This window comes from Betta splendens, chromosome 5 (genome assembly GCF_900634795.4).
Source record: "Betta splendens chromosome 5, fBetSpl5.4, whole genome shotgun sequence".
Lineage (NCBI taxonomy): Eukaryota > Metazoa > Chordata > Actinopteri > Anabantiformes > Osphronemidae > Betta > Betta splendens.
Genome location: NC_040885.2, coordinates 17,087,838 through 17,115,626, shown reverse-complemented (window position 1 = coordinate 17,115,626; position 27,789 = coordinate 17,087,838). Strand labels below are relative to the sequence as shown.

The following is a 27,789-nucleotide window of genomic DNA, read 5'->3' as shown; positions in this document are numbered from 1 at the left end:
GTTTTGTTTCCTTGTTTTGTTTCTGTCTTTATCTTATTAATATTTTAAGGTCAACTTAACTGATAATGGAACTTTGTTATTCTTAATGCATCACTTACCTCGCAGTACATTGCACTATGCTCAGTTACAACTAATGGATGATGACAGGTTTGCTGCGTCACTTCTCTGGTGTGAATGTGAAAACTTTAAAGTGATGATGCACAATAAGGGGCGCGTCCATTGTTCCTGCAGTGAAAAGACAAAGTGTGGGAAAGTGACGGAAACTCACTAACAAAGCCCTCAGTGACAAAAGATCAAGACCTTTGTCCTAAAAAGAGACAGAGATCAAACGACACTGAATGAGAATTTCTCAGTCTGTTGAACAACATATATGCAAAATAAATTTTCCTTAAATTAATTCCACTAACTTTAATTTATCATGGATCCTAATGCATTTCAAAATCTGACAAAAGATAATTGATAACAGTAAAGAACATACTAACAATCCGGTTTTGTTTTGGAAATTATTCAAAATAATATGTTTGTTATGAATTTAGGAATATGTGATGATATCATATGATTTAGGTTCACATTGGAGAAACTATTATACCAAAGTCTGTACCATCATCTGTCACAGACAGAAGTAAATAGGTGAGGACCCAAATGCACAAAACAGGACTTGATGAAATGAGGTTTTGGTGACCAGCAGCCTACAGGGTGGGCCGACAGGTGGTGGTCAAACGGTGAATCCAAAACTCCAGCAAAAGCACAAAGGCAGAGGCACGAGTCAAAAAGACCATAGACTTACTAGTAATGCTGGTGTGTGTAAATATATATATATATATATATATATATATATATATGGAGAAGGCTTGGAAGGTGAAGGCCACAGTGGTGCCTGTGGTGATCGGAGCACTAGGGGCTGTGACCCCCAAACTGGAGGAGTGGCTACAACAGATCCCTGGAAAAACATCCGAAATCTCAGTCCAGAAAAGTGCAGTCCTAGGAACAGCAAGGATACTGCACAGAACCCTCAAGCTCCCTGGCCTCTGGTAGAGGACCCGAGCTTGGAAAGTGGATGAGACCACCCGCGGAGGGTGAGAATAGAGTGTTGTGTATACACACTCTATTCTCACCCTCCGCGGGTGGTCTCATCCACTTTCCAAGTATCATATATATATATATATATATATATATATATATATATATATATATACAGTTGAAGAATCAGAACTATGACAGAAAAAGTAACTAAACAGGAAATTATCAAAATAAAACAGGAAACCAGACAAAACCATAGCTAAACAGCAGGACCCGTGGTCACGGTTCTCAAACAATATGTATTGAAGACAACATGGTTCGCTTCAGAAGAAGGCTAGGAAGTAAAAACAGGAGGAGGACAAAGAGGAAGAAGCCGGACCGACTCAGTGGACCTGAGGGTCTGTATCTTCGTCAAAGTTCTGCATTAGATTCAGATGGGGCGGTGCAGTGGGTACAGTAGCACTGCCGCCTCAGAGAGAAGGGCGCGGGTTCTCTGCAGTAGAAAATGGATGGATTCAGATGTAAGTATATGGGTATATGAAAAAAAACATGACCTGGTCAATGTGATTGGACTTAATTAATTAATTAAGTGAAGTGGATCAAACCACCCACAGTGCAGTTCTGACATTCTGCCTGTGCAACAGAACGCCTGTTTACACCTGACTCAAAATTCAAAGCTAATTATCACCATGAAGCACTGAGAAACTCTAGTCGGAGGTCGAAGCTCGACCTCTGGGTTGTGTCACTGAGCACAACCACATCCCTGTGAAAAGAAGTCTGAGCCGTTATAAGGCAGTACGTTAGCGCCACCTGGTGGTCGTTGGATCCACTGGCAGAGGAGGAAGCCGGACCAACTCAGTGGACCTGTGGTTCTGTTGGGAACGTCTGACTGAATGTAGAAACATAGGTTAAATATTTAACTTTTTCCAGTTCAGTGATGGCGTTCACCTCTGAGTCCCTGTTTCCTAAAGTCTGTGCCACGGTTTTTGTTGAGGTTGAGAAGAGTTTGGCCCATAGTCGAACCTCAGATTCAGGAGGAACGATTGTTTGTTGCTTAAGTTTGCAGTGTGTTAGAGTGGAGCGGCTGGTGTGAGATTGAGCTCCCCCCAATCTGAGGCCATCGTCTCCACAGGAAAAGGGTGGCTGGTCTTTGTTGGGGGAGCGCTCCTGCTCCATGTGAACAGGTTGAGCATCTTTTGGTCTTGTTCACGAGTGAGAGAATGAGTGCGACACCGACTGTTGTGGTGGAGAAGGAGCTGACCCCCGGGAAGAGGCCCTGGGGAGGACCCAGGACAGGACGGACTATGTCTGGACTGCTTCTGGGAACGCCCTGGGATCCCCCCCGGTGAGCTGGAGGTGGCCAGCGAGTGGGACTGGGGTTAGGGCCATGGTGACCAATTGAAAAACTCAAACAACACAAGTGACGGCCAGGTGAGCGATGACTCAATGGAGACTAAATGAAGGGGCTGCTGCTCCTCCTCCCCCTCACTTCAAATTTAAGAAAGAAGGAAAAGGCTTTAATGGTTATTATCACATACAATGTAATGTGTAATGTGAATGCAGAGGCTCAAGAGGTGCACACAGTAACTGTGCTTTAAATATGTTAATGTTGATGCTACTCATAGTTTGCATGCAGCCGGTCATCTCCAACTGTAAAACAGACTTAAATACAGGACAAACAACCATGTATAATAACAATGATAACAGCACAGTCTGAGTCTTCTGAGTTTTCATCCTTACTGCTGCTGTCCAGTTATCTTTTCAAGTTAATCCAAACCAAAGTCTATTGTTAAATCCTCATATGCATATGTAAACTTGTATTAAAACTAATAGATATTGGGATACAGTTCAATACACAAAAACAAAAGTTTGTCTGACTGCATTAGCTGCAGAGGAATGTTTGAGTGCTTTCACTTTACCACAGATGCTGAATCAGAACAAGATGCTTCAGTCAAGAAGCCCAGACCCAAGAAGAAGGTGACATCCACCATACGACCCAACTGCAGGAACCCCAGTGCACCATCACTTGAAGTAAGAACAGCCCATCCGTTGTGGCTGATAACATCCGAAGCGGCTGCACTCATAGTCTGTTCTTCATTTTATGTTCTACTAAAACTTTTCATTTTGGTTGTGATGAAGTGCACATGAAGGCTGGAGAGCTTCATCCAGGGTTTCCTTGATGACAGAGACCAGATGAGGAACATAGGACCTGGAGAGACCTGTGTTTCAGGAGGCTCAGTGCAGTAAGTCATCACCTGAGCAGTCATTTACCTGAGTAGTTGTAGTGACATAAACTCTTGAGGAGTTTAAACTGACAATGTAGAGACGTAGGTCAACGATACATGTGTTCATGATGCGTCTTCTTGCAGCCTGCACCTCTTCGCACCATCCAGATCCTGAGAACAGAGAGGACGTGACTGGATCACTGCTTCCTCTGTGCTGCTGCGTTTGGAAGCTCTTCATCTCAGTGTTGACCTTCCTCTGAGCAGAAGACGAGACATCAAGAATCAGCTTCATAGATGATGCAGAAACATCTGATAAGATAAATGTGTCTACGTAGGATTTAACACCTGTATGAACTATTAGATAATACACTGAGATCAGAATATTGTTGTGCATTAATCAGTATGTTCATTTGTCCATATCATATTCTTACCTCGCTTTACTACATACATTAATTTAACAAATACACGTGTAATAATTAGTAACCTTCAGTGGGAAAAAGGTTCCAGTGGCGAGGAGCAGAACCCACCCTCTGAAATGGGCCAGAAACATCTGTACTGTGACAGTAAAGCTGCTGGTTAGTGACGAATGTCTGTCGCTGTCGTTTCCCTGTTCATGAATTGAGGAATCACGCGTGATAATCCAGGACTTGAGTCTCCTTACGACAGCTTGAGACTTTGAACTGGTTTTACTGCTGCGTAATAGAAAGGTGTGGAGGACAGAGTCACTTGTGTTTTGATTAAACCGTTCAACAACTAAATGTGCATTTAGCTGTTTTTGGCGATGGTTGAATTCACTGTCATGGCCTGTTGTGGGTGACAGGTTCTGTCAAAATGAATGTGAGGAGGATATCGACAAGTGATAGCCAGTGACATAATTATGAATAACCACTTGTTCTTTATCCATATTTAGATTTCTGTTGAATTTCTTGTATTCACAAGCTAATGTCTTGTATATACAGTAACTAACAGCACTCTTACAGCAAGAAGTCACACTTTGGTCAATTAGGTCTCCAGTTCATTCTACATAAACTCAAACTTGATGCACTTGCTGCTGTATATGAGGCAAATATCTCCACATTAATTCCAGGTATGTGGAGCTGCGGTTAAGTACATGCTGATCCTTTCACCCTGGACATTGGTGGTTGTAATTGGCTCTGTTCTACAGCATTAAAGCTTCTTGTCTATTAGTGGGCACCATCTGGTGGCCACAGCAAAAACATAAAAAACAGATGTTCAGCCTCTTGCAGCACAGCAGTCAAACCATATCATTAAATGTGTGCCTGCAATATCTTACATTTTTAAAGAAGTGTTTCCCTCAAAACACCTAGAAGACTAAAGATTGTAGTATTGTGTGCCAACAAATGAACACCAGTTCTCACATTCAGGCTTGTGTGATGGTCTACTGAACTTTTGTAATCTATATGCTACCAGGACAGATCATGTACAACTGCACTGACAGCACCTTAAACAGCTGTTAAGTCCTTTAGTAAGCTTCTCTTGCACCTACAGATAATATAAAAATTAGTCCTTTGTTTAAAACCTATGAACATATTGTATACTTCAATACTCTGTATAAACAGTTGAAAAAAATTTTATTTGTGAATGGTGGTAGCAGCTTTAGAAATGCATCTAGTATTAGGTTTTATTTTTAATTTAATATATTTGCAAATCTGAGAAAGCTGCCATTTATCACCTGACATCACAACTATAGTAGTATCCATTCCTTCATATTTTAGCCATAACGATATAGGTTTATGAACCTTTGTCCTGCTCTACAAAACCTTGACTATGGCTCAAAAATGACAAACCATTTTCTTAAAATTCATATGAAATGCCAATAATACAACCAACAGCGAGATGCGAAACTTGTTTGGATTTTTTTTATTATACAGAAAGAGATAGTGAATCTACTGAGGCTGCTGTCCTCTGCCACGCCCAAAGCCACCTCTCTGTAATAAAGAAAACAAAAGCATGATCAACAGATAAACCAAGATTTAGAGCTTTATAGAACAAAGCAAACCGCTTCCTCACATTCCTTCTAGAAACTGATGTCAAACCAGGATTCACTTTGCCGTTGTGCTATTTTTACATGAATACAAAATATTTAGAAAATCTCTACTAAAAAGCAAAAAGTACTTACGAACTGAAACTCTGTAGCAGCTCCAGCACCGGCCTCCGCTTTCTTGTCAGCACCGGCTAAATGAGGGGGAGGAAAAAAGGTCAATCAACTTTCTAAATGATGTTTAGCAAATCTTAACTCCTTCAGAGTTACATCTCCTTTGGAGAAAGCTGCCTTAGCAGTGTTTGCATCATTTATAAAAATTACGTCTTTATTTCCACAGGTCTATGCAGCAATGTTAGTCATTGAACCAACTGGAAATAAGCTGAAAGTTGCAGAATTCTATTGAGCCATGTCTGCAGCCTTTCCTTCTAAAGAGGTTTGTAGTTCACTGTAGCTACGCCTATACAATCTAAAAATCCACAGCGGCTTTATTTATAGTTATTGTGCAATGTTTGAATTTTCCTCAGAAAAGGCTGTTCATTATGAAGGAAATATTCTGTCATAGCCATAGTGAGGTGCATTACATTTGGGGGCATTTCTAGATGACAAAGCATCAGAACATTCTCCTTGAAGGTACTTACGGGGAGCAGCAGATCGCCTGTATGCATCTCTGTCAGCCTCTCCACGGTTAAGGCGGGCCGGCCTCTCTCCTTCCATTCCTGCAGTAGGAAAAGACAACATTGAGCTGCAGCACCAATAAATATTTCCTTTAAGCCAGTAAAACCTTTGTCTCTGAGACTGCTTCATGTTCATATTAAAATTATTGCAAATTGAAGATTTGCATTGCCATAAATCTTAAAAAGCAGTTAAAAATCATCCTAAACCATTTACTCTTTTGGTAGATGCTTTTATCACGGCTGCAGAAGTAACTTTACTTCAACATATTTCCAGACAAGTCAACTAATAAGTAGTCATTTAAGTGGTCAGTAGAGAGTTTTGTACATGATCCAGTATAACTGACAAACTGGCAGCACCAGTGAATCAATACTGCATGGTATGTACAACCATGAGCTTACCCTTGGGCCTGGGCCTTGCGGTCTCAGGGCGAGTCTGGCGGCGCAGGGTGGCGGGCACGATCTCAGGGGGAAGGTGGAGGAAGTCTCTCAGGTACTGGATACCCTCATTGGTCAGGTACCAATAAAAATGACGCCAGGCAAATTGCTCCTTGACATACCCACAGGACTTCAAGGACTGAAGAGACAAAACACACAAATTGACTATAAACCTATGGAAAACGTTGGAAAATATCACAACAATATCACAAGCCACTTCAGCAGCAGAACCGTGCAGGGGAAGAAAAATGCTAATTAAACTCTATGCTAGTGACAAGTTTTGCTAGAATTTGCTTTCCTACAGTTACAAAATGAACCAGAATAACTGGCGTAACTCTGATGTGGAAATTTGGTCACTGGTTTAGATCTGGGTATTCTTGCACCTTTATTGTTATGTTTCATGTGAACAATGATGATTGACATTCCAATAAGTTGTTATACTACAATAAACTACTGTAGTTTATTGTACTGTACATAAAATAAGTTGTACCTTTGTATTACAGACCAACTTCGCAAGTGTGCAAATGACAGATTGGTATATTAAAATTAAAGCTATTATGTTTACAAACTTTTTTACGTTTACAAAAATTTGTGCAAAACTAATCCTTTTGTCTAAGGTACATCTATGCTGACTCGACAGATGACTTCATCCAATGCCCGTCTCCATTCTGGCTGAGTCGTTACGTACTTTGCAAATATGTGAAGTATGATCTTTAACCAGACCTTCATAAACTGAACACTCCTAGTATTGAAAAATTAGTACTCAACACATCGTCTAAGAAAGTTCCACAGCACTAATGTTGTCTATGCCACCGTTCTCACCTGCATCGCTTTCATCACATGAAGGTTGGGCACGTTCTTGTCAGCAAGCTCGGGATGCTTGGCCAGGTGAACATCTTTCTTGGCCACCATGACTCCCTCCTTGAAGAGGAGCTCATAGATAGCAATGCGGTTCTTCTTGGGCATCAGCATCTGTGTTAAATAACAAGTTACAAATCAGCGCCATCACTTTAGCCAGAATGCTAACCGGCTAGCCTCTTAGCTAGGTTGTCAATTACTGATGTCAAACGACACAACCTACAACCCGAAACGGTGGAACAAAACGCTTGGATCAAATTTAACTACTAATGACTGGTTATATACATTTATAGACATTATTGGCGACCAAGGCCGCCTGTATTAACAAATAAATATGGCAGCCACTTGCGAAGATCACTTCCCCACGTACACGACTAATAATGCTCGTTAAATAGTGTTTAAGGACAAAATATGATCAAATATCTCATTGTGGCGTTCATAACTGTCAAACGTGTAATACTGTTGTTTAATAGACCATAAGATGTTGAAGATATATTTAGATTGTTACGCCGAGTTTCTCTTTACCTTTCCACTTGATATGGGACCGGAGCCGGAAGGAACGACAGTCGTTGATCAGGAAGGTTTATCCACTCGGACCGTGTCCGCTGGAGGCGACACCGCCTCCTCTCGACGTGGAAGAGAACAACAGCTAGGTCAAAATAGCGCATAGCGGAAAGGTATTTTACTTTGTACCAATTAAAAACAATAATATACGTAAGACACTTGTAAAGTTGGTTTATTATTATACATATTTTAAAAGTTACTGTAGAAACTGCGTCATTACCTGCTAGCGTATAACAGCAGTACCCGAATTAACACCGACTGGTATCTCACCACTACACAACACCATTCACCTGACTAATAATTACTCAATCCATCACATCTTGTATTTCCAGTTATTTTGTAATAAAATATTAACACTGTGCAGAATGTATTAAGCCAAAATGCCTTCCCACAGACAATTACATCTTAGTTTAAGATTAAAACGCATCACCGATTATTAAAATCACAATAGATTAATTTAATTTTGATAACTTAATCACCAATGCCTAATGGTTGCAGCGTCATTATAATGATTTTAAGACAAATAGCCAATTTGATAACATAAAAACAACTTCCGCCTCGGACGTGTATTTTGAAAGCCACTGCCGGAAGCCGGACCGTGTGTGCTACCTGTGCTTGACACCGCGCTCTCTGGGACCATCCCCCATCTGGCGGCGCTTCTGAGCTGCGTCTACCGGCGACACAGCGGAGAAAGTCCCCGCGGTGAAAGACAATGGTTATGTGTTAAAACTACAGGACAAAGCTGGAGTCCAATTCCCTCTCGGTATGTTATTCTTAATGATCCATAGCCGCGTGTAATTAATTAGCAACCAGGTTCGGTTTGTTAATTGACAAAGTAGCTTAATTTATAGCCATAACTGCTGAACCGTTACATTTGGTTTCGGTGAACAGAGATGTCTACCGTTTACGGCGCAGCCGAAAGTAAGAAAGTGTTTGGAAAATACGAGTGTTCGTCAATAATGTTGGTGACACGTTCGCTTGACTTGGTCAAGCTGCAGTTTGTGAAGTGCGGCAGATGTAACTTGAACGTCGGCCAACGACTGCACCTGCTCATGTTGCACGGCATTTATTAGCAACTAAACGGAGCCTGAAGGGTCTAAGGACAGCTCACGTTAGACAAATACACAGTGGGGACGTTGGTGCGGAGGATGCAGCTGAATGAGCCGAGGCTGCAGCAGCGGAGGGCGGCTGGGTGCTTAGTGAAGTGAAAACCTTGTATTTCCCTCACACCTTCACGCTTCGTGGATTCATAACTGTATCTTATGTGATGCTGGCTCAGCCCAGAGCTGTGCTGATATGCTGACCTGCTCCTGAACAGTGAGCTCTGTCCACGGTTCTGAACCAGAGTGTGGGTTTGGTGCAGGATAAGCTATAAAGTTAGACAAAAATATAAACATAAAAAAGAACTACACAAAATGACCAGTATTGATCATTATCCAATGCGTATCATTGAGAACTGTGATATCTGAGCTTCTTCCACAGCTTCCTCCTCATGGGCCTGTGTGTGACGTGCTCAGTGTAAAAGCACTGGCTTCAGGGGCTCTGAAGGAGCTCTGGTCGTTTGGTGTAAAGGCAAAGTGTGTGTGACTCAGCAGATTATTATGGGTGTTGTAGAGATTTGTTCTTATTTTTGTCCGAACGCGGTGCAAACACAGTGAAAAGTCACTGAATTTGTGCCTGTTGCTGCAACATGAAATAGTTCCACTCTCCACCTCTTTTGATCTGAAACACACGGGCTGATGTGATGTGTGTATTAACAGTCACCGATTACATAATTTAACAGTTTTAGTCTGAACCCCATAAAGACACAAAGACTGACGTGAGGTTTATGGAAAGTTTCCCGTCCCTGTGTTTGTTATGGAGTCAGCGTCTCTGCTCGTTCCTGACGGTGAAGCGCATCATGCTGCCATAACAAACACGCCTTCACCCGTGAGCCACTGAATGCCTGTTATTATGAAATATGATGAACGTGATTGAATGCACGCCTCTGCACGCGTTGGAGCGCTTCTGCTGGAGCTCATTCTAACTGCATTGATTCCTGTGACAATTTGGACCCCCTGATTTGATTTGCAGCCTCTTTTGCGTTTGACGGACAGACGAGGCGCCGCTAATGGAATTAATTAGACCGGACCCAGAGTCGCCTTTTTGTTGTGTAAAACAACACGTTTGACCTTGTTATTCCCCGCAGACACGGACGCCACTGTTCCCTTCAATACTTACGGGTTTCTGCCACATCTGCTGCTCAGGGCCTCAGTCTGACATGACGCGAGTGAAGCCTGTCTATTGGGCCCTGCAGCCTTTTTAACCCGTGGCCTCAGACATCCTCCTTTTCCATCTGCGTCTGGGTTTGGATCAATGCACTTAAAATGCTCACTTTTCCCCAGTTCATCAGAGTTACCACAAGACCCAGTCCGTCATAAATGTTTGAACGGAGCCTGGTTGATGCTCCGGCAGCTAGCATGCAGGATGCTCATGCTTTAGGAAAGGCAGGGCTGCGTCTGGTCCTGGTTCTGGGTGCATCCACTGGGTCCAGCCCTCGTGTCCCCTCTGCATCCGCTGCACTGGACCCACACTCTGAATCAGCAGAATCTCGGCCGCAGGCTTCGAGCTGCGCGCTCCTGGGACGAGCAGTGGGGACGGTGACTAGACGGAACCAGGCTCAGTTTCAGGACAGATGACGTGAGGCGCGTTCTTCTACGTAGCAGAACCCGATACGCGGGTTGGTGTCTCCGGGGAACCTCAGCGGTGGACGGAGCAACAACCAGAGGCTGTTAGAGGTTCTCCGCTCCGGCCCCTCAGATTTATAGTGTCAGTGAGGAGCCGCAGAGCCACGCAGGGAGGAGGGAAGGGGGCTTGTGGTTGCCACGGTGATAGGCGTGGGGTCCGTGAGTGTATGCGTTCTGATGATCAACATATGGAGGTTGATTTAAAAGCTCCATTTGCTGATGATGCTCCTTCGGCCTGAGCGCTGAGCAGCAGCACAGTTCAGACGTGTGTCGCTGATGCCGCCTCCGAAACGAACGAACCGGGAGAATTTTCACTCCGCAGAACAATAACGGAGGCTTCTGTGTGTGCGTGCGCGCGTGTGCAGCCCTCGGCAGCTGCATCGCCCTCGATGAGCCGCGGCGCTTCACCCACGGACATTCCTGCCCACTGGCGTCCGCGGCTCGGACTCTGATGCACTGAGTGGCGCATCGGAGCCGCAGAGCAACGAGCCTGTGAATGAGAAGCACAGGCTGCAGCTCCTCATTCACATTCAAATTCTGGAGCTTTTCTCCGTTGCTGAAGTCTCCTTTGTGGCATCAGAGGCATTCAGTTTGATTATGTATATGAAGTAACCACCCTTAATAGCAGTGGCTTTCCTACAACAATAAAAGCCCTGCTATTAAACCCAGCAGGAAACCGGACTCATTTATAAGATTGAGGTATGAGGGCTCGGAGCAGACCTGTTGTAAATGACTTCCTGCAATAATGGGATATAACACGGGGGTCAAATAGAGCGGGCCCCTCACCGAGAAACATGATTAGATGACACACAGACGGCGCAGACGGGGGATGTGAGCATCTGTCCACGTGGAGCGATGGAGGGTCAGGAACAGGAAATGCATTTCATTAGCATCAGCTAACTGTAGAACTTAGTCAGGACGTCTGTATTGATTGTGCGGCTGCAGCTCAGATGACCCGGTCCCCTGACAGCCGGTACCGTCTCCTCTTTCTGTCCGTCCCCGCTGCTTTTTTGACCACTTTCTGTGCGGTCCTTTCTCCCGATCGGCCTCTGTGTGACGAGCAGCGCCGCCCTTTCCCACCACTGGCTAATTATTAATGGCTTAATGCGTGTCCTCGGCGCGTGCCAAAGTTCAGGTGTGCGTGTGGAAGGGCGCGCTGGGCCGCAGGTGAGCAGGGACGCTCTCAGGTGTCGGTCTCGGACCAGCGGCAGCGACGAGGACTGAGCGGGTTTAAACCACCAGGTTTAGTAACTCTTTAACTTATCTCGGATAAATAACCAGGATCCGTGGGGCTCTGTTTAAAGGCCGCAGCTGCTAAAAACAGGCGTGTTGAAGCCAGCGTCCCTGCGTTGTGGATTATTGATGATGCATGAATATTGTAAGGAAGCGGCTGAGCCTCAGGTGTGTCAGCGCATTCTCACACTGGACGTTGGACTCGGCCCGCGGTCGGTTCTGGTTCTGGCTGCGTGCAGCTGAGGCTCCACCACTTCACTGTCCAGTGTCACAGAGGTCCTCTTTGGGACGGGGCCGGCGTTGGACGCAGGCGGTGAACTGGCGGCGGCTCAGCGCTCACACTCACCTGCACAGTTTCATCTGTTTAATGGTCAAAGGGTCCTGACGGTGACGTGAGATTCCATCAAAGCTTAAAGAGTCCGTCGGTCGTCTCGTCTGTCTGTTCACGGCGCTGTGAATTATTGATGGATGTGACTCTGCGTGGCTCAGAGCATCGCTTTCCTGTCTAATTCTCATTATTACTGAAAAGCTGTGTTTCAAATACGCTGCTATTTGGAAAGTGGCTGCTGTCAAACACTGCTCAGCTGAAGCTACAGAATCTTCCTGCTGCGATTCTTTTCCTCCTCTATTTTCTATTTCTCCAAAAAGAAACCTGTCATTAGGAGGAAACGCTGTGCCTAAAGTGTGACTAGAGTCCCACCATTCATCAGTTATCAGTGTTTGTCCTGGGGGAAGATGAGGCGCACCTTTTTAACGCGTGCTGACAGAGCAGAGTCATTAATTGACCCCTGTGTAATTACTGGATAATGACTGTAACTAACAAAAAGCTGCAGCGGCGGTTGTTTACTTCCTAGATTTCCTCATTTTATTCATCAGCTCTAATGGGAAAGGCCAGTGTTTGTTTCCTGTTGCTTTTGTGATGGATGAAGGTTAATGCACAGTTTTTACTCCTTGTTTTATTTTGTAACTGATGGAAGTTCATGGTGTTTGCGTTCATATTAGCATTTCCACGCTACAGCTTCACTTTTAGTTCTGAACCCGTCTAATTACTAATTCCTTTATTGCTGCCATGTCAGCCTGGTTCTCTGTGTCTGTCTTTAAGTCACCTTCACCCTTCATACCTCAGCTGTGTGTGTCATAATCTCCCATTACGTAACCTCCACAACGCCTGGCTTTAAACCACCAAACCAAAGCCATGAAACTCCACGTATTCTCCCACAAAAGCTGAAATAATGAAACTACATATAACATCACAGCAGAAGTCAGACCTCATTAAATGTTATCATTCAGCTCCTGCTGCTTTATTATTCCCATTCCTAATTTGTTAATGAAACATAGTAAAAGCGTCTCTTTCTTTATCTGAACATTCATTCATAGTCTGGTCAAACTCATCCACGCTGCTCATCCTCCACCTGTTCTCTCTCCTCCCTGGTTTGTTGCTCTGTCTGAGCCATTCAAGCAAAACACCCCCGGATTTACACACACACACACACACACACACACACACACACACACACACACACACACACACACACACACACACACACACACACACACACGCTGCAGGCAGGAATAGCTTACTGATGCTCCATCTCCCAGTAAGAGAGGGAGGGTCGAGCAAAAGGAGGAGCAGGAAGGGAGGAGGAGGCGAGGAGGAGGCGAGGGTCTGAGAGGAGCCCACGTGTCGACTCTCGTAGCTGTAGCCGCCGTCGATGGAGGACCGGGGGTAAGCTTTTGTTGCGCTTGTGGGGGATGTGCTGACAGCCTTTGTCTGACTCTCTTCACGTGTGGATGCCTTGCTGGGAGTAGTGGCGCTAACGCTAACTGGCGCTGGGTGGGATTCTCCGCGGTCTCGGTTTGGGAGGCTGAGGATGAAAGAGGAGGAGGGATGGAGGCAGCGAAGGTGACGACGGAGCCTCAGTGCTGTTTGCTTTGTGTGTGTGGGCACCTATGGTGTCTGTGTACAACCCGTGGGTGTAGCTCTCAGTTCCACTGCTTTTGAGGGGAAGGAGAGTCAGTGATTGTGGTGCTCCGCTGCGTCTGCCTTCACACGTGAAGGCGAGGGGCTGCCCTGAACAAAAGCCCCTCTCGGCGCTGCTAATGGATTAACCGAGCGCGATAAGCGCCCACTTCCACCCGGCGCCGCACGCGTTCACTCGAGGCTCGCTGTGGAAATTCACTTTAAAGGAGTTTGTGCTCTTCACCTCCCTCGTTTCAGGCGCTCGTCTTTGACAAAAGCTCCCTCCATCCACCCAAGGGTCCACGTTTGACCCAAATACCCATGCAGCTCCCGCCCCTCCCCCTGCCCCCATCACAACACACCACCACTGCTTCTACTGCTATTGTTTCAGATCTGCTTTATCAAAGCTTTGTTTTCTCGTTTTGTCGCCTTTTTATCAACCATTTTATGGTTAATTATTGATTATTGGAATTATTAGAATTGTTGACCTTAGGTTTACAACTTGTGTGAAGAGGCAAAGTGTCTTCTCACCTCAGCATCAAAGGAAAGTTGAACTGGTGCTGTCGCCCACTGGGTGAATCCTGCCACCATCACATCACTTTGTATTCAGACCACGTCCCTGCACTGAGAACAGCAGAGTGATCCTCCACTGGCTTCATTTGCATCCTCACTCTGCATTTAGTCCCTAAAAGCACTGTAACAAGTGAAAACCGTGTGATTCTAAGATTTCGCACTGCTGCAAACAAGAGTCTGATTGCTCATATACATTTGATCCTATGCTTAAGTGTAGCATAAAGTGGACAGAGCGTGTGCTGAGGCCGTAAGGAGCTGTAGTCCACGCCTCACTAGCTGTGCTTCATTCCCATCATGAATGAAGTGCAGCGTGGGCTGTGAACTGAACCTGAACCGAGGCTGCAGCCGATTTGGGCTAATGTTGTGTTTTATATGTCAGCGCGTCTCTTCGGTCGCTGTTCAGTGTTTCTTCTTCTCGTGTTCTGTCTTTATGCCTCGTCCTTGACTCCTCGCTGCTATGGGCCTCTTCACTCAAATTATTTCTTACCCTAAATTCAGCAGATGTCATTATTAGTAATCATGTCACCGCTAATAATTACTGGGGCCTTGGGATGGTATTCGTTGAGTCAAATGAGGAGCGATTTCTGGAATTAGGCCGCGGCGCTGTGACGGAGGCTGGTGAGTCAGTGCCTCCGATCGCGAGCAGGCAGTGGTTGCTCCCGTTGTGCTGCTTACAGATGTCTGACTCGTCCTTCATCTCCTCCCCTCTTCTGTCTCAGTGCATGAGGAGCATTACGCTGCTGCAGACCACCACAGCCTGAACGCCTGCCATCTGGGAGCATGTCTGGAGCCTACGACGAGTCGGCCATGCAGGAGGAGGCCACAGACAGCTTCTGGGAGGTGAGACTCTGTCGCTGAGCCTGCTTCATGTAACACATGATCAACCAGCTGTGTTCAGGCCCAGAGTTAAGCCTGAACAGGGCCAGTCCAATGTTAGGACAGCATGGCAGCATAAAGTTTCATCAGAGAGAGACTCGTGTATTAATCCCACAGGGACGTGTCCTCGATGTGACGCTTTGTACAGATGTGTTCACATGTCAGGGCACAGGTTCTGACTTTGTGATCTGGGTTCACCTCCATATATATGTGAAGCTGCTGCTGTCTCATACTGGAGGACAGAAGGGTTCATCCGTCACGTTTCGGCACATGTTTGGCTTTTACAAACCTTTTCCTCTCAACCACGGCCGTGTTTTATGCTCATCCTGCCTTTGCAGCGAAGGTGTCTCCTTCCAGCAAACAGCCACTAAATCACAGTCCGTCGCTGCGGCAGTGCGGCCGCCGAGCGCTGACTCGGCCGGCTGCTTCTGATGAAGCACGCAGCCATTTCCTGCTTTGGTGTAGTTCACGTGTAATGTTTGGGCGGACAGAAGAGGCTGCTGCTGCTGCTGAAGCTGAAGTTGCTGCTGCTGCTGCTGCTGCTGCTGATGATGATGATGATGATGATGCACGTAGGGAGCTGTAGCTTCGATGGCATTAACCCTGCCTTTATTATGAGTCTACACAGCAGGGGGCTCTCACCTGCTGAGCTGTGTTTGCTCAGTGCATCACCTGTGGGCTGAGAGGACACTTTACTAAGGTGGTGGTAGCTGCGTCAGCATCAGCCATGAAGCCTCATTTGAATTTATGAGCAGCCAGTTGCACTAATAAAAATGATCGCGTGGGAGTTCAGAGCTCCAGTAAAGGGAGCAGACGGCGCCGGAGGCGTTTGTGACCCAAAACACTGTTTGTTTGTCAGGTTGGAAACTACAAGCGCACCGTGAAGCGGATTGACGACGGTCATCGGCTCTGCAACGACCTGATGAACTGCATCCAGGAGCGAGCCAAAATCGAGAAAGCCTACGCGCAGCAGCTGACCGAGTGGTGCAAGAGGTGGAGGCAGCTGGTGGACAAAGGTGAGCTGCCCTCGTGGAGCTGTTTAACGCGCGTGCGTCCCCGCGTCACCTCCCCCGTCCCTCCCACCAGGGCCTCAGTACGGCACCGTGGAGCGAGCCTGGATGGGGGTGATGACCGAGGCCGAGAAGGTGAGCGAGCTGCACCAGGAAGTGAAGAACAGCCTGGTCAACGAGGACTTTGAAAAGGTGAAGAACTGGCAGAAGGACTCGTATCACAAGCAGATGATGGGAGGATTCAAGGAAACCAAAGAGGCAGACGAAGGCTTCAGGAAGGCCCAGAAGCCGTGGGCCAAGAAGCTCAAGGAGGTGAGTCCTTCACCAGCGTTTGCCTGCGCCGCTCAACAGGTGGGTCCATTTCCTGTCTCCTGTTTCTGTTTCCTGCCGTAGCTCGAGGCTGCCAAGAAGTCGTACCACATGGCCTGCAAGGAGGAGAAGCTGGCATCGACCAGAGAGGCCAACAGCAGGGCGGAGGCGTCGGTGACGGCCGACCAGCAGAAGAAGCTCCAGGAGAAGGTGGACAAGTGCAAACAGGACTCGCAGAAGGTGAGAACGTCGTCCGTGCGCTTTTCAGCAACAACGGGCGACGTCGCCACAGCCTGTGTTCGTGTCCACACCAGGCGAAGGACAAGTACGAGAAAGCGCTGGACGAGCTGAGCAAGTGCACCCCGCAGTACATGGAGAACATGGAGCAGGTGTTCGACCAGTGCCAGCAGTTCGAGGAGAAGAGGCTGAGCTTCCTCCGGGAGGTGCTGCTGGACGTCAAACGCCACCTCAACCTCACAGAGAACCAAAGGTTGGACTGGTGACGGTTTCACAATCACCTCTTTGCCCACACGCTAACCCCCTGCTGTGCTCTCCCAGCTACGCCACGGTGTACAGAGAACTTGAACGCACCATCGTGACAGCCAGCCCGCAGGAGGACCTGAAGTGGTTCAGCAGCACCCACGGGCCCGGCATGCACATGAACTGGCCACAGTTTGAGGTAGGAGCGGTGACAAAGCACGGGTCCATGGAATCACATGGGGTCACAAACACTGAACAGGTCCCATGTCCTGCAGGAGTACAACCCCGATCTCGTCCACAACATCTCCAAGAAGGAGAAGATAAAGAAATCCAGCGATGGAGTCATGCTGACCCACGTCTCCACAGCAGCAGAGCAGGCTCAGGCTGGAGACCGGGGAAGGTAACGCCTTGTGTCATCAAGAAGCATAAAGGCCTGCAGGCTTTGGGTAAATGCGCCTTTTCTTGGCTTCAGCGTCAGCAGCTACGATAAGAACCAGGCCACAGAGTGGTCCGACGAGGACCAGACGGCGCCGAGCTCAGGGAACGACACCAACGGAGGCTCCAACCCCTTCTACGAAGACGCAGGCAAAGGCGTGAGAGTGCGTGCGCTGTACGACTACGACGGCCAGGAGCAGGACGAGCTGAGCTTCAGAGCGGGTGAGGGTCAGTGCGGGTGAGGTTCGGCGCGGGTGAGGGTCAGAGCAGGTGAGGGTCACAGTGGGTGAGGGTCAGAGCGGGTGAGGGTCAGAGCGTCGGGGCGGGTGAGGGTCGGGGCGGGTGAGCGTCAGAGCGGGGTGAGGGTCGGGGCGGGTGAGGATCAGAGCGGGTGAGGGTCAAAGCGGGTGAGGGTCGGGGCGGGTGAGGGTCACAGCGGGTGAGTGTCAGAGCGGGTGAGTGTCAGAGCGGGTGAGTGTCAGAGCGGGTGAGGGTCAGAGTGGGTGAGGGTCAGAGCGGGTGAGGGTCAGAGCGGGTGAGGGTCAAAGCGGGTGAGGGTCGGGGCGGGTGAGTGTCAGAGCGGGTGAGTGTCAGAGCGGGTGAGGGTCAGTGTGGGTGAGGGTCAGAGCGGGTGAGGGTCAGAGCGGGTAAGGGTCAGAGCGGGTGAGGGTCAGAGCTTCAGAGTGGGTGAGTTTCAGAGCGGGTGAGGTTCAGAGCTTCAGAGTGGGTGAGGTTCACAGCAGGTGAGGGTCACAGCGGGTGAGGGTCAGAGCGGGTGAGTCGTGACCTCGTCTTCCTTTCACCACCCCACGCTGTGTTTCCCTCCAGGGGACGAGCTGACGAAGCTGGAGGAGGAGGACGAGCAGGGCTGGTGCAAAGGCCGTCTGGACAGCGGGCAGCTGGGCCTGTACCCGGCCAACTACGTGGAGCCCATGTAGGCGCTCCGGACGCGGGCCGACCCGACCCGACCCGGCAGAGACCTCAAAGCTTCCTCAGTGAGCTCCTTATCTCATCACAGACAGGACTGGAAGAAGATCAGCTCCAGATGCTGCGACCGAGCGATTGTCTTTGTGTGCAGCCGTTGTTTTCAGTTGTGATGCTAATGATGCTAATGATGCTAACGCGCAGCGCAGCGCGTTCTGTCCTCAAGCTGTCATGTCCACATCATGAGCTGTGCCTGGAGGCAGAGGGAGCGCTTCATGTACATATATGAGCCTTTTTTACAGTCTGGATGCTTGTACAGTTTTCTCCCCCGTGAATACACCGTTTTTGTTGTTTGTGAAGTATTTACATAATAATCTAGTCGTTCAAGGTTTTGGGGAAATGCAGGCGTTTTCTTCCTGTAGTTGGAGGAGGAGGTGGAATCCAGGTTACACATCTTCCCTTCAGGAACCTGCCTGTAAAACACCAAACAGCTGTACTTTAGAGGAGCAGACACGCAGCCGGGCCCTGTCTGCGCAGACAGGCCCTGTCTGCGCAGACAGGGCGCGGCTGCTTCCTCCTCTCATCCCACATCCAGAAAGCAGACGAGCGCGTTCCCAAAACCTTTGAACTCCTCCTTTAAAAGCTTTAAGCAACTGGACAGCGCGTCCCAGCTTCAGAAGGAGACGACCACCTATAGAAACACACCGGGCCTCTCTGTGGGGTGGAAGTGTGTGCTCTCATGTCCATTCACCCCCGTCCTCTGATTTAGTTTCTCCTCCCTGCTTCTACGACGCCACGAGCAGAAGCCGCCTGGAACCACAGCCTTGTTCGCTATGAATGCGGGCGGCTCCAGACCACTTCTCCTGCTGCGATGCGTTCCTCCTCTAAACTGGAGGCGGGGCCTGTGATGATGTAGCGTAGCGTGGTCAGACTGTTTAAAGGCGTGAGGAGGCCGTGCAGGAGCTGTTCCCGCACGGATGCAGCCGGAGAAAGCTGCAGAAAGAGGATCTGCCTCTGAATTATTAATGAGGCGTGTGCCTCTCCGCTGCGAGGACGAGGACGGGGACGAGGAAGAGCCTCGCGGCTCTGGTTCGGGCGCTTCAGCTCCCTTCGCTCACAGGGACCGGGGACGTGGCCTTACGGACGGCGCGAGCGCCAACGCTCCGATGAGCCCATGAACCTGACTCCAGCCTCTCACGTTTCACCACGCAGGCCCCTCCGTCCGCGAGGACGCCGTCCCACGCCTGCAGCATCCACTGTGAAACTCCCGCGACGCGTTTAAGGATGCAGAATCCCATTTAAATGGGTTTCTGTCCCATTTAAGGAGACTAGAGGGCTTCCTCTTTTTTAGCGTAGTGCTGTACTTTTCCAAACTGTAGTGCCTGTTCATCTGCATAAGCAAAAATAAAAGACTCGTATGAGTGTGTGAAGACGCAGACCTCTGTCTGCTGCGTGAGATCCTGTCTGAGAAATACGGTTCTGCCACTAGAGGGCTCCACTGACCTCGCTCAGGTCTGAGGGAGGAAGCGGCACAGGTGTGTCAGGAATCATCGCATCCTGAACCAGATGCTCAAACACAAACCTTCACTATCAGTTATTTCAATCAACCACACCTGCAGATAACGATCGAGAGGGGAAAACAAAGTGATCTTTGAGGTTTCACCGCATGTAACCCGTGACCATCCAAGTAATATAACCGGTTGTCCTTTATGTCATGAATGCGTGTCCTAAAAGTAGTTCATCACAGTCATGTAGCTTAAAGCAGACTGTGGTTGGGCTGCGTTTTTTAAGTAGCCACAAACCAGGAAACAAGTTTGTTCTTCAATATTATTAATATTGTAAATCGTGACTATTATTACGCGAGTTGAGGTCATGACATCAGCACGAAGAACACCAAGTGGAGTTCTTTGAAGTACAGCCGCTGCTCCGCCCCACACAGAGGTAGTGAAGGCGTCTTGGCTCCATCAACGCAGGGTGGAAACGCAGTTAACGGTTGTTGTTTTTAGCAGTGATGAAAGTGGGTGAGGCCCAGTAATGTGTCAGAGAAAGAAGCCGTGTGTGCTGCAGCGATGCCCTGAAGTCACCGGTCGGATTCACACAATGAGCTTCAGTACGACAGCACATGGAGACGCCAGTTCCAGTTCATCTCCCAGTTCAGCGCGTCCACAGCTCACAGCCTCCGTCTCTCACCTTCAATCTGTGGCTCATAGTTACAAAAAACCCTGAAACCCGTTGGACGACATCGAAGACAAAAAATCAGCGGTGCGAAAAAGATCGGAATCAGAAAAGTGCGAATGTCTAATGACTGTTTGAAGAAGACTTGGCACAGTTTGAAAGTACGACACCGGCTCAGGTTCTGTTCAAACACCCGTGTACAATGTATTTAGACCCCAACGGAAGCAAGCAAGCAGCACAGACCTCCAATAAATAAATTAGAATCAAGCTGATATCTTCATGATTAGTGACATGTGTGAATGTATGGGTCAGGATTTGCTCACATATTATATGTTTTAATAAAATTACTAATTCATTTCAAAACTGTAGCAATGAAATAACTAAGAGTCTACAACCAGGCAGCTCTGTACACGTTTCCTGAGCACTTACAGTATTTACAGTGGAATCAAACATGTGAGACTTCACAGCTTCTTCTAACTTTACCCGCTAACAGTGTCTCTGACGTGATATTGGCCTCGAAGCGTGAAGTGGTTGAATTCAGTGGGAGGCTTTCCCGTTTCCAAGGATTGCGGTCCTGATGGAGAGTCCGCGTTGCCTTTGGTGCGGGACGAGACGTCCCGTTGCCGACGGCCTGCGTGTTTACCAACCCAAGGTCCCGAGCGCACGCTCGTCAGCGGCAGCAGAACCGGCTCCAGCGCAAACAGATGCGGTTCCAGATGCGGCACAAGACGAGCTCAGTTCCCTGCGGTCCGTACGCAGGAGCAATCAATTCTGCTGTTTGAAGTCATGAGTCAAGATTAATTAGCAATCACATTACTGAAAGGAAACAAAGGCAGTTTGTGCAAATAGGAAGGCAGTTGGTTTTGGCGATTGTTTTCTGTGTTCCTTCTGCAGCCGAGCGGCCGCGTCGCCGTGTCTGCGCTCGGTGCACGTGCACTCGGCACCTTCTCGTCCGTTTCTGTTCTCGGCCGCGGCCTCACACGGGGTGCACGAACTGGTACACCAGCCTCTGGGACACGTCGGGCTTGCGGATGATGCCCTTCTTGTAGTACTGGCGTATGGAGCGGCTCAGCTTGTCATAGTTCATGGCGGGTCGGTTCTTCCTCAGCCCCCACAGTCGAGCCACGTGAGCCGAGTCCTCGATCTTGAAGATGCCTGTTGGGACGCACGACAGCGGGTCAGAGCCTGCAACGCGGCCGGTCAAACGCAGCAGCTTACGGCGGACGGCACCTTTGTCCTTGTTGAGCCAGCGGATGCAGCGTCCGTAGCTGTGGGGTTTGAGCAGGAGCTCTCGGAGGAACTGCCACAGGTGGATGGGCTGACCTGAGCAGGAGGAGTCGGCCTCGGACCACAGCTCCTCGCTCCCTGCACCAACAGAGCCTTTACACTCACACAACAGCTCACATTGGCATCGAAGTGCAAATCCTCTATTACTGTTACAGTTTTATAGTTTAGTTTAGTTATAGGTTTAGTGCAATTCCTTATTTAAGGAGTTTCAGACCTCACACAAGGAACCAACCCACCTGCAGTTTTGGTGTCTCCCACCGAGCACCTCTCTTTCATCCAGGCGGCTGCAGACGAACAAACCACAGGTTTCAGCTCAGACACAAGTCGCACGCTCCCGACGCCGACCCGCCGGCGCCGGACCCGAGCCCGGTGTCTTACCGGACTTCCATATGTCCAGGTGAGCGTGCAGCGTGTCGCCGCACGGGGGCGAGCGCTGGCGGAACTCCTCCTCGCTCATGGCGCAGAGGTCCTTCCCCGTCAGCTCGTGGAAGGCCTTGCCCGCGTGGGGCAGCCTGTACAGATGTTCAGTCCACAGCAGCCACTTCTGCACGTTCCCCGCGTTCCACTCCATGGGGTCTGAGGAGGCGGAGCGGGAACGGTGAACGGACACGTCACCCTCAAACTCACTGTAAACACTGCGTAAACGGCGCTTTGAGTGGAACAGGTGCATTTGCATCGCATAGGTTACGACGGCTTGGAGCCTTTCAATGCATAAAGCTCCGTGTGTTTGCACTGCGCGAGGCAGAGACCTCGCCCTCGGGGCTGTTTGCACGTCTCCTGGCAGGAAAGAACCACCACTGTCACAATCCGGCAGAACTCTTTGAAAGGTCGGGATTAAACGGATCCTGGAGCGGGCAAACACGCGTGTGCGTCAGCGAGGACATCGTTTAGGGATCTGTCATCCTGTCCACACGGCTTAGGCCTCAATACTGCTCTCCCTGCAAATAACCCGCAACACTGGCGGCAGGTTTCTCCCATGGAGCCGCGTGTACTTTCAGTCAGTTACACGTCTCAAAAGCTCAACAGCCGTTCTGAGGGGACGCAGTGCCGCCTACCTGGAGTGATGTTCAGCAGTTTGCAGGCGGTCTCGATGTCCTTCAGCACCTCTCCCACGACCATCGACTGCACCTGCTCCAGGGAGCGCTCCTCCTCGGGCCCCTCCAGCCCCGGGGACAGGCCCTGCTCCTGGCTGTCGATGACGGGGCACTGCTCCGGCCCCTCCGGGGGCTCCAGGCGCGGCGTGGGCGCCGCCTTCACCAGCCACGCCGCGTCCTCGGTGAGCAGCATGTCGAAGCAGGACAGGTAGAGGCCGGGGGCGCCGGCCTTGGCCTCGCCCAGGTCCCACGCCGAGTGCTCGGCCATCGCGCTGCGGGGCGCGAAGGCCGCGCCGTCGGGCAGAGTCCCCACCAGGTTTGACATGAGTGACACCTGGAGGCACCGAACAGAGGAGGAACCACATGAAGCCTGAGCACACAGAGAGGAGCAGCCCGAAGAGCTGCCTGAAGCGCCCTCAAAGCCAGAGTCTGTTGATTCAGGATGTGCTCCTCAAATAGTCTTCATTAGTGAGCAGAGGGTAAATGGCTGGTTCAAATCAGGCAGCGTCTCAAATCACTGTTTCAAAGTAAAAGCTGAAATGACAAACCTTTAAAGCTGCTGTTATTTCTGATTCGCACCAGACTCCATCGGAGCTTGAGGCCGGTTCCCTCCACAGCGAGCTGTGAGCAGGACCGGGGCCACCGCGCTCTATAAGAACCCGGGCCCCGGCGGCGCTTCCAGGGAAGCGGCCTCGGCCGCGCTGCCAGGCATGGGGCAAACTGGATTGGACTCGGCCTCTTACTCGCGGGTCATTTGGCCCGAATGGCCGGCGTCCTGGGGGCGGGTGACTCGCACTGAGACCCGAAGCCGCTTTGGCTTCTGAGGTGCCGTCCCCGCGGCCCTCTGTCTCCAGTGTCAGCTGGAGATTTTAATCAAACCCGAGGTTCGGGCGAGAGCGGAGCGTGCGCGCTCACGCTCGCAGGTGCTTCTGGCTCAGGAGTCGCTTTATGGACGTCAGCTGAGGCAGGTGTGGTCATGCTGGAAGTGAAGGCCACAGCTGGCAGATGTCACACAGGGCTCCCACAGAGCACATGTTCGTGTGTGGGTATGGCTTTATTTGTCAAGGCACAAAGAAATTAAACTCTTGTGTAATTTGCCCAATGACAGACTACACCCAGCGAGCTTTGAAATCACCCGACCGTCAGGGTTGCATTCAGCCTCTTTTTCCTTTTTTTGTCTTGTTTTTATGATTTCGTCCTGTTCGGGCAGCACAGGTCCCTTGATGCTATATTATCAGAACTTTTAGCCAGGATCAATGCAGGGATCCTTCCCACCGCCTTGCAGGCTGCGCCGCTCAACCCCCCGTTTCAAAGCCCTCCTTTCATCTCCAAACGTCTGGTAAACTATAGGCCGCTCTCCCCCTTTCAGATTAAAAGCCGCCGGTCGCCCGGCCGCGCTGCTGCGTGTCGACTGGGCTCTGTAACAGCTTGCGCTAAGCCCATTAGCAAAGCAAATTTAGCCATAGTACCTTCTTCCAAAAGGAAGAGAGGGACACAGGAGAAAGACACAAACACACCCTCGGGGGAGGGATTAGGACTCTGACTGATCTCTAAATGAGTTTGGTCAAGACGCTGATATTCATTTCAGGAGCATTAACGCCTGCTCCATTTACTCAGCGAAGTCAGGAAGAGGCCTCGCGCTCCCTGGGAACCATATTTCTTCTACATGCTTGGCTTCTTTTCACACAGAACAAAGTGATTGGAGGAAGGGTTCCTTGTGACGTCTCCATGTCTAATCTAACACAACCAACTTTTAGGGTGTTTAACGAAAATTCATTCTGAGTTGAAAAGAAAAGACGTCGCCCAAAGAAAATTGAAGAGGGCGTCTAATTGCTCGTCCCACAGACGCCTGTTGGCGTTTGAGGCGTGTGCGCATTCAGGCGTGACCGTTTGCCGTGTCATTGTTAAATGGGGATTACTTTTCCTTGTTACTGTTTGTTAAGAGACACTTGGAGCAAGTGGAGAATTCCCAGGTCTGAGAACAAGGAGAAGAGACGGAGCATTGTCTCCGGGAGGAAGTGACTCTGGAGCAGCGCGTGCAGGTGCTCTGTTCACATTGTAAATGAGCCCTGGGCCTATTTTTACTCACCTTTATGAGCTGCAAACAGGCTAATGTCGTGCATCTGCGTGTGCGTCTGCGCATGCGTCTGCGCGTGTATCTGTCTGCGGGAGCGTCTGCGCATGTGTCTGCGTGTGCATCTGTGCGTCGGCATCAGCGGGTGCGTCTGCGCATGTGTCTGCGTGTGCATCTGTGCGTCTGTCTGCGGGTGCGTCTGCGGGTGCGTCTGAGCGTGCGTCTGCGCGTGCGTCTGCAGCGTCTTCAGTCACAGGTTGCGTGTTTGCCTCCTTTTTTAAGGGCCCTTCGTGTTTTTCTGCTCCTGGACGAGGCGCTAACTGCCAACGGCGGATGTGGTTGCGCTGCGTGATTCATTGCTGATGTTAGTCAGGTGTGTTGGCCCCAGGCCAGAATCCTGAGAAACGCTTAACAGTTTATGATGCAGGCGATAAACTCTGCAAACTGACACCTAACCTGCAGACGGGTGACATGCCGCAGACAGACGGAGAAATGGATACGGAGGCAGCAGTAATTGAAGCGCTCTGTCTCTGACTGAGAGAAGGTCAGACACATGATCGCAGTAGATGCTGAGAAGCGCCTTGTGACTGTGTGCAGGTTCAGGAAGCTGCTTATGAGCAGTCACTGCTTATACGACAGGTAACACATTGACTCCACCTTCTCCAACTCGCATGAGGCTGAGGATGGAGCCTCGTCATTCTGCTTTTATACTGATCATCTTCCTGCAGCTCCGTCTGAAAAAATACACCCGCTTCATCAACAGACCTCCTGTGACTGTATGTGTCACTCACTGCAGCTCATGTCCAGCTGCTGTAGGTATCACCACATCGCTTCCATCACAGCGTTTCCATTCTCACCCTAGGTTACAATGAGTAGAATACAACAGCCACAGCTGCTCTGGAACGAGAGTAAACTGATAAAAGTCTGTCACGACGAGTGCTGAAGCAGCCGCATCATCTGTCACAGCTGCCTTTTCTCCATTGGATGTTCTTTTAATGTCAGTATTAAATCCATAATTGCCCTGAATAGTCGTAGAAACCTGTTTTGAGTGTGGCAGCTTATCTAAGTGGTTTCCTGGCATCAAACCACCGTCACCACCCCCCATCACAAAAAAGACATTAAACCCAAAGCAGATGCATTTTTCACAGCCTACACCTTGAATCAGACTGAAAATCTGCTGTTCCAATCACAGTATTTACAGTAAAGAAAGAAAGATTCATATAAGAAAAATTCATCACCAAATGTAAAAAACCACCAAATATAAAATAGAAATATTTTTATCATATAGAATTATGTAATACTATAGAAAAACCAAAACCTTGTTGGGTTAAAGTCAGGCTAAAGTTGACTTTTTAAAAAGTCAACTTTAGCCTCCAGTTTGCATATTAAAGGACTGTGGGAGGCAGCGTCTTCTTACCGAGGCGAAGATGCTCTGATGACTTGACTTGACTTGAGTGGACGTGGACAGAAGCAGCTATGCTCCTGCTGAGGATGAAGGATGGTCCGGATCAGCCCGGCACCGACGAGAGGCCAGAGGTCCCCCCAGCCAGAGGTCTCAGAGCCTCCCAGGCTTTATTAAAGTTAACCTGAAAGTCACAGACTAAAGCACAACTGCAAACTACACGTCAAGTGAAAGCACCTGCTGGGGGTGTGAACAAACGGAGAAGGAGCCGGGACGAGAGGCTGGGAGCGAGTGCGAAGGAATTCCAGCACCATTGACGGCAATTTATATTTATAGGGCACTTGTGTTTACTTATGCACACAACCCAGTGTGTGTGTGCATGTTGGTGTGTGTGGCTGCGTGCGTGGGCGTGTGTGTGTGTGTGTGTGTGTGTGTGTGTGTGTGTGTGTGTGTGTGTGTGTGTGTGTGTGTGTGTGTGTGTGTGTGTGTGTGTGTGTGTGTGTGTGTGTGTGTGTGTGTGCGTGTGCGTGTGTGTGTGTGTTGCCATGTGTCTTGCAGATTAGCTCAGAGTTACTCAAACACTGACCTCAGCCCTGACGGTAACAAACCAAAGAGCAATATGTTGCCGGTGATGAACATCTGCTTCACTCACACACCATTGTATGTTTTCTCTTTATATCTACCTTTATACCTTTATATCCACTTTATTGAGGTTTTTTTAATGCGACCAGTAAAATGTTGCCAATATTTTCGCTTTAGTTTTATTTTCCTCCGCTTCACAACAAAGTAAAATGTATGTGAAGGTAGAGTCTAAACTCAGAGATGACATTGTGATGTATGAAGTAAAACCATGTGAAACTGGTCCAACAAAACGGCTTCAACAGAATGCACATAAATTACCAACATAAATAAAATACATATCAAAATTGAGGTACTGGATTATTTTTATGAATAAGAAAAATTTATTCAAACAACATTGTATTATCTAGAGTTTAATTTTTAGATTTGAATTTCTTTTTGCTACAAAACTATAAACCTCTCAACTCCTCCTCATAAAACCATTCAGATGATCTGACACATGATGATTTAACTGATTTAACAGCTGCATGTGAGCGAGGCAGAGCACTCCAGTCCATCCCCACACGTGTAGACAGACAAACCCCCCTCATTCTGCCCTGGGGGCTGTTTAGAAAAGGAGAATATGTGCGTCAAGCTGGATCTGAATACTCCGCCACTGGGAGGATCCAACTGAGCCAAATAATAACAGTTACTGCCGTCAGAGAGCGATCGTCCGTCGATGGGGGACAGTGTTCGCAGCGTCTCCAAGGACCAAAAATCCTATTTGTGTTGTAACATTACATGTGTTTCTAATTAGCTTTCTTTTAAATGTATGATGTTGATATAAAAAAAAATGTTTCAACAAAGACGTTTCCTCCAGTTGTTTGGGGTT

The 27,789-nt window shown here is 48.8% G+C and overlaps 3 protein-coding genes across 3 annotated transcripts; 1 reads left to right on the top strand and 2 right to left on the bottom strand.

Moving 5' to 3' along the window:
- Positions 1–5,103: 5,103 nt before the first annotated feature.
- On the bottom strand, positions 5,104–7,866 carry rps10 (ribosomal protein S10). Its single transcript, XM_029150484.2, has 6 exons — positions 7,743–7,866; positions 7,182–7,331; positions 6,324–6,498; positions 5,889–5,966; positions 5,386–5,441; positions 5,104–5,194 (listed from the first exon to the last, which is right to left on the bottom strand). Exons 2-6 carry the CDS (start codon positions 7,329–7,331, stop codon positions 5,153–5,155), a joined length of 501 nt encoding a protein of 166 aa, XP_029006317.1. The 5' UTR covers positions 7,743–7,866; the 3' UTR covers positions 5,104–5,152.
- A 519-nt stretch (positions 7,867–8,385) lies between these two features.
- pacsin1b (protein kinase C and casein kinase substrate in neurons 1b) lies at positions 8,386–19,419 on the top strand. The gene is made up of 10 exons (XM_029150420.3): positions 8,386–8,544; positions 14,993–15,113; positions 16,009–16,165; positions 16,236–16,471; positions 16,553–16,708; positions 16,783–16,958; positions 17,027–17,147; positions 17,224–17,348; positions 17,421–17,605; positions 18,212–19,419. The coding sequence occupies exons 2-10, from the start codon at positions 15,054–15,056 to the stop codon at positions 18,319–18,321; spliced, it is 1,326 nt and encodes a 441-aa protein (XP_029006253.1). The 5' UTR covers positions 8,386–8,544; positions 14,993–15,053; the 3' UTR covers positions 18,322–19,419.
- Positions 19,420–20,661: 1,242 nt separating this feature from the next.
- LOC114855327 (SAM pointed domain-containing Ets transcription factor) lies at positions 20,662–26,646 on the bottom strand. The gene is made up of 6 exons (XM_029150460.3): positions 26,355–26,646; positions 22,825–23,197; positions 22,148–22,345; positions 22,006–22,053; positions 21,713–21,847; positions 20,662–21,637 (listed from the first exon to the last, which is right to left on the bottom strand). The coding sequence occupies exons 2-6, from the start codon at positions 23,186–23,188 to the stop codon at positions 21,459–21,461; spliced, it is 924 nt and encodes a 307-aa protein (XP_029006293.1). The 5' UTR covers positions 23,189–23,197; positions 26,355–26,646; the 3' UTR covers positions 20,662–21,458.
- Positions 26,647–27,789: the final 1,143 nt, after the last annotated feature.

Bases quoted from the DNA above. Each gene is read 5' to 3' on its own strand.
- pacsin1b (XM_029150420.3), top strand. From the start codon at position 15,054: ATGTCTGGAGCCTACGACGAGTCGGCCATGCAGGAGGAGGCCACAGAC. The intron at 16,472-16,552 runs GTGAGTCCTTCA...TTCCTGCCGTAG, and splicing joins GGGCCAAGAAGCTCAAGGAG to CTCGAGGCTGCCAAGAAGTC. The intron at 16,709-16,782 runs GTGAGAACGTCG...TGTCCACACCAG, and splicing joins GCAAACAGGACTCGCAGAAG to GCGAAGGACAAGTACGAGAA.
- rps10 (XM_029150484.2), bottom strand. From the start codon at position 7,331: ATGCTGATGCCCAAGAAGAACCGCATTGCTATCTATGAGCTCCTCTTC. The intron at 5,967-6,323 runs GTAAGCTCATGG...TTCCTACTGCAG, and splicing joins CGCAAGGCCCAGGCCCAAGG to GAATGGAAGGAGAGAGGCCG. The intron at 5,442-5,888 runs GTAAGTACCTTC...CCCCTCATTTAG, and splicing joins CAGGCGATCTGCTGCTCCCC to CCGGTGCTGACAAGAAAGCG.
- LOC114855327 (XM_029150460.3), bottom strand. From the start codon at position 23,188: ATGTCAAACCTGGTGGGGACTCTGCCCGACGGCGCGGCCTTCGCGCCC. The intron at 22,346-22,824 runs GTAGGCGGCACT...CCGCCTCCTCAG, and splicing joins ACTGCTGAACATCACTCCAG to ACCCCATGGAGTGGAACGCG. The intron at 22,054-22,147 runs GTAAGACACCGG...GTTCGTCTGCAG, and splicing joins CCTGGACATATGGAAGTCCG to CCGCCTGGATGAAAGAGAGG.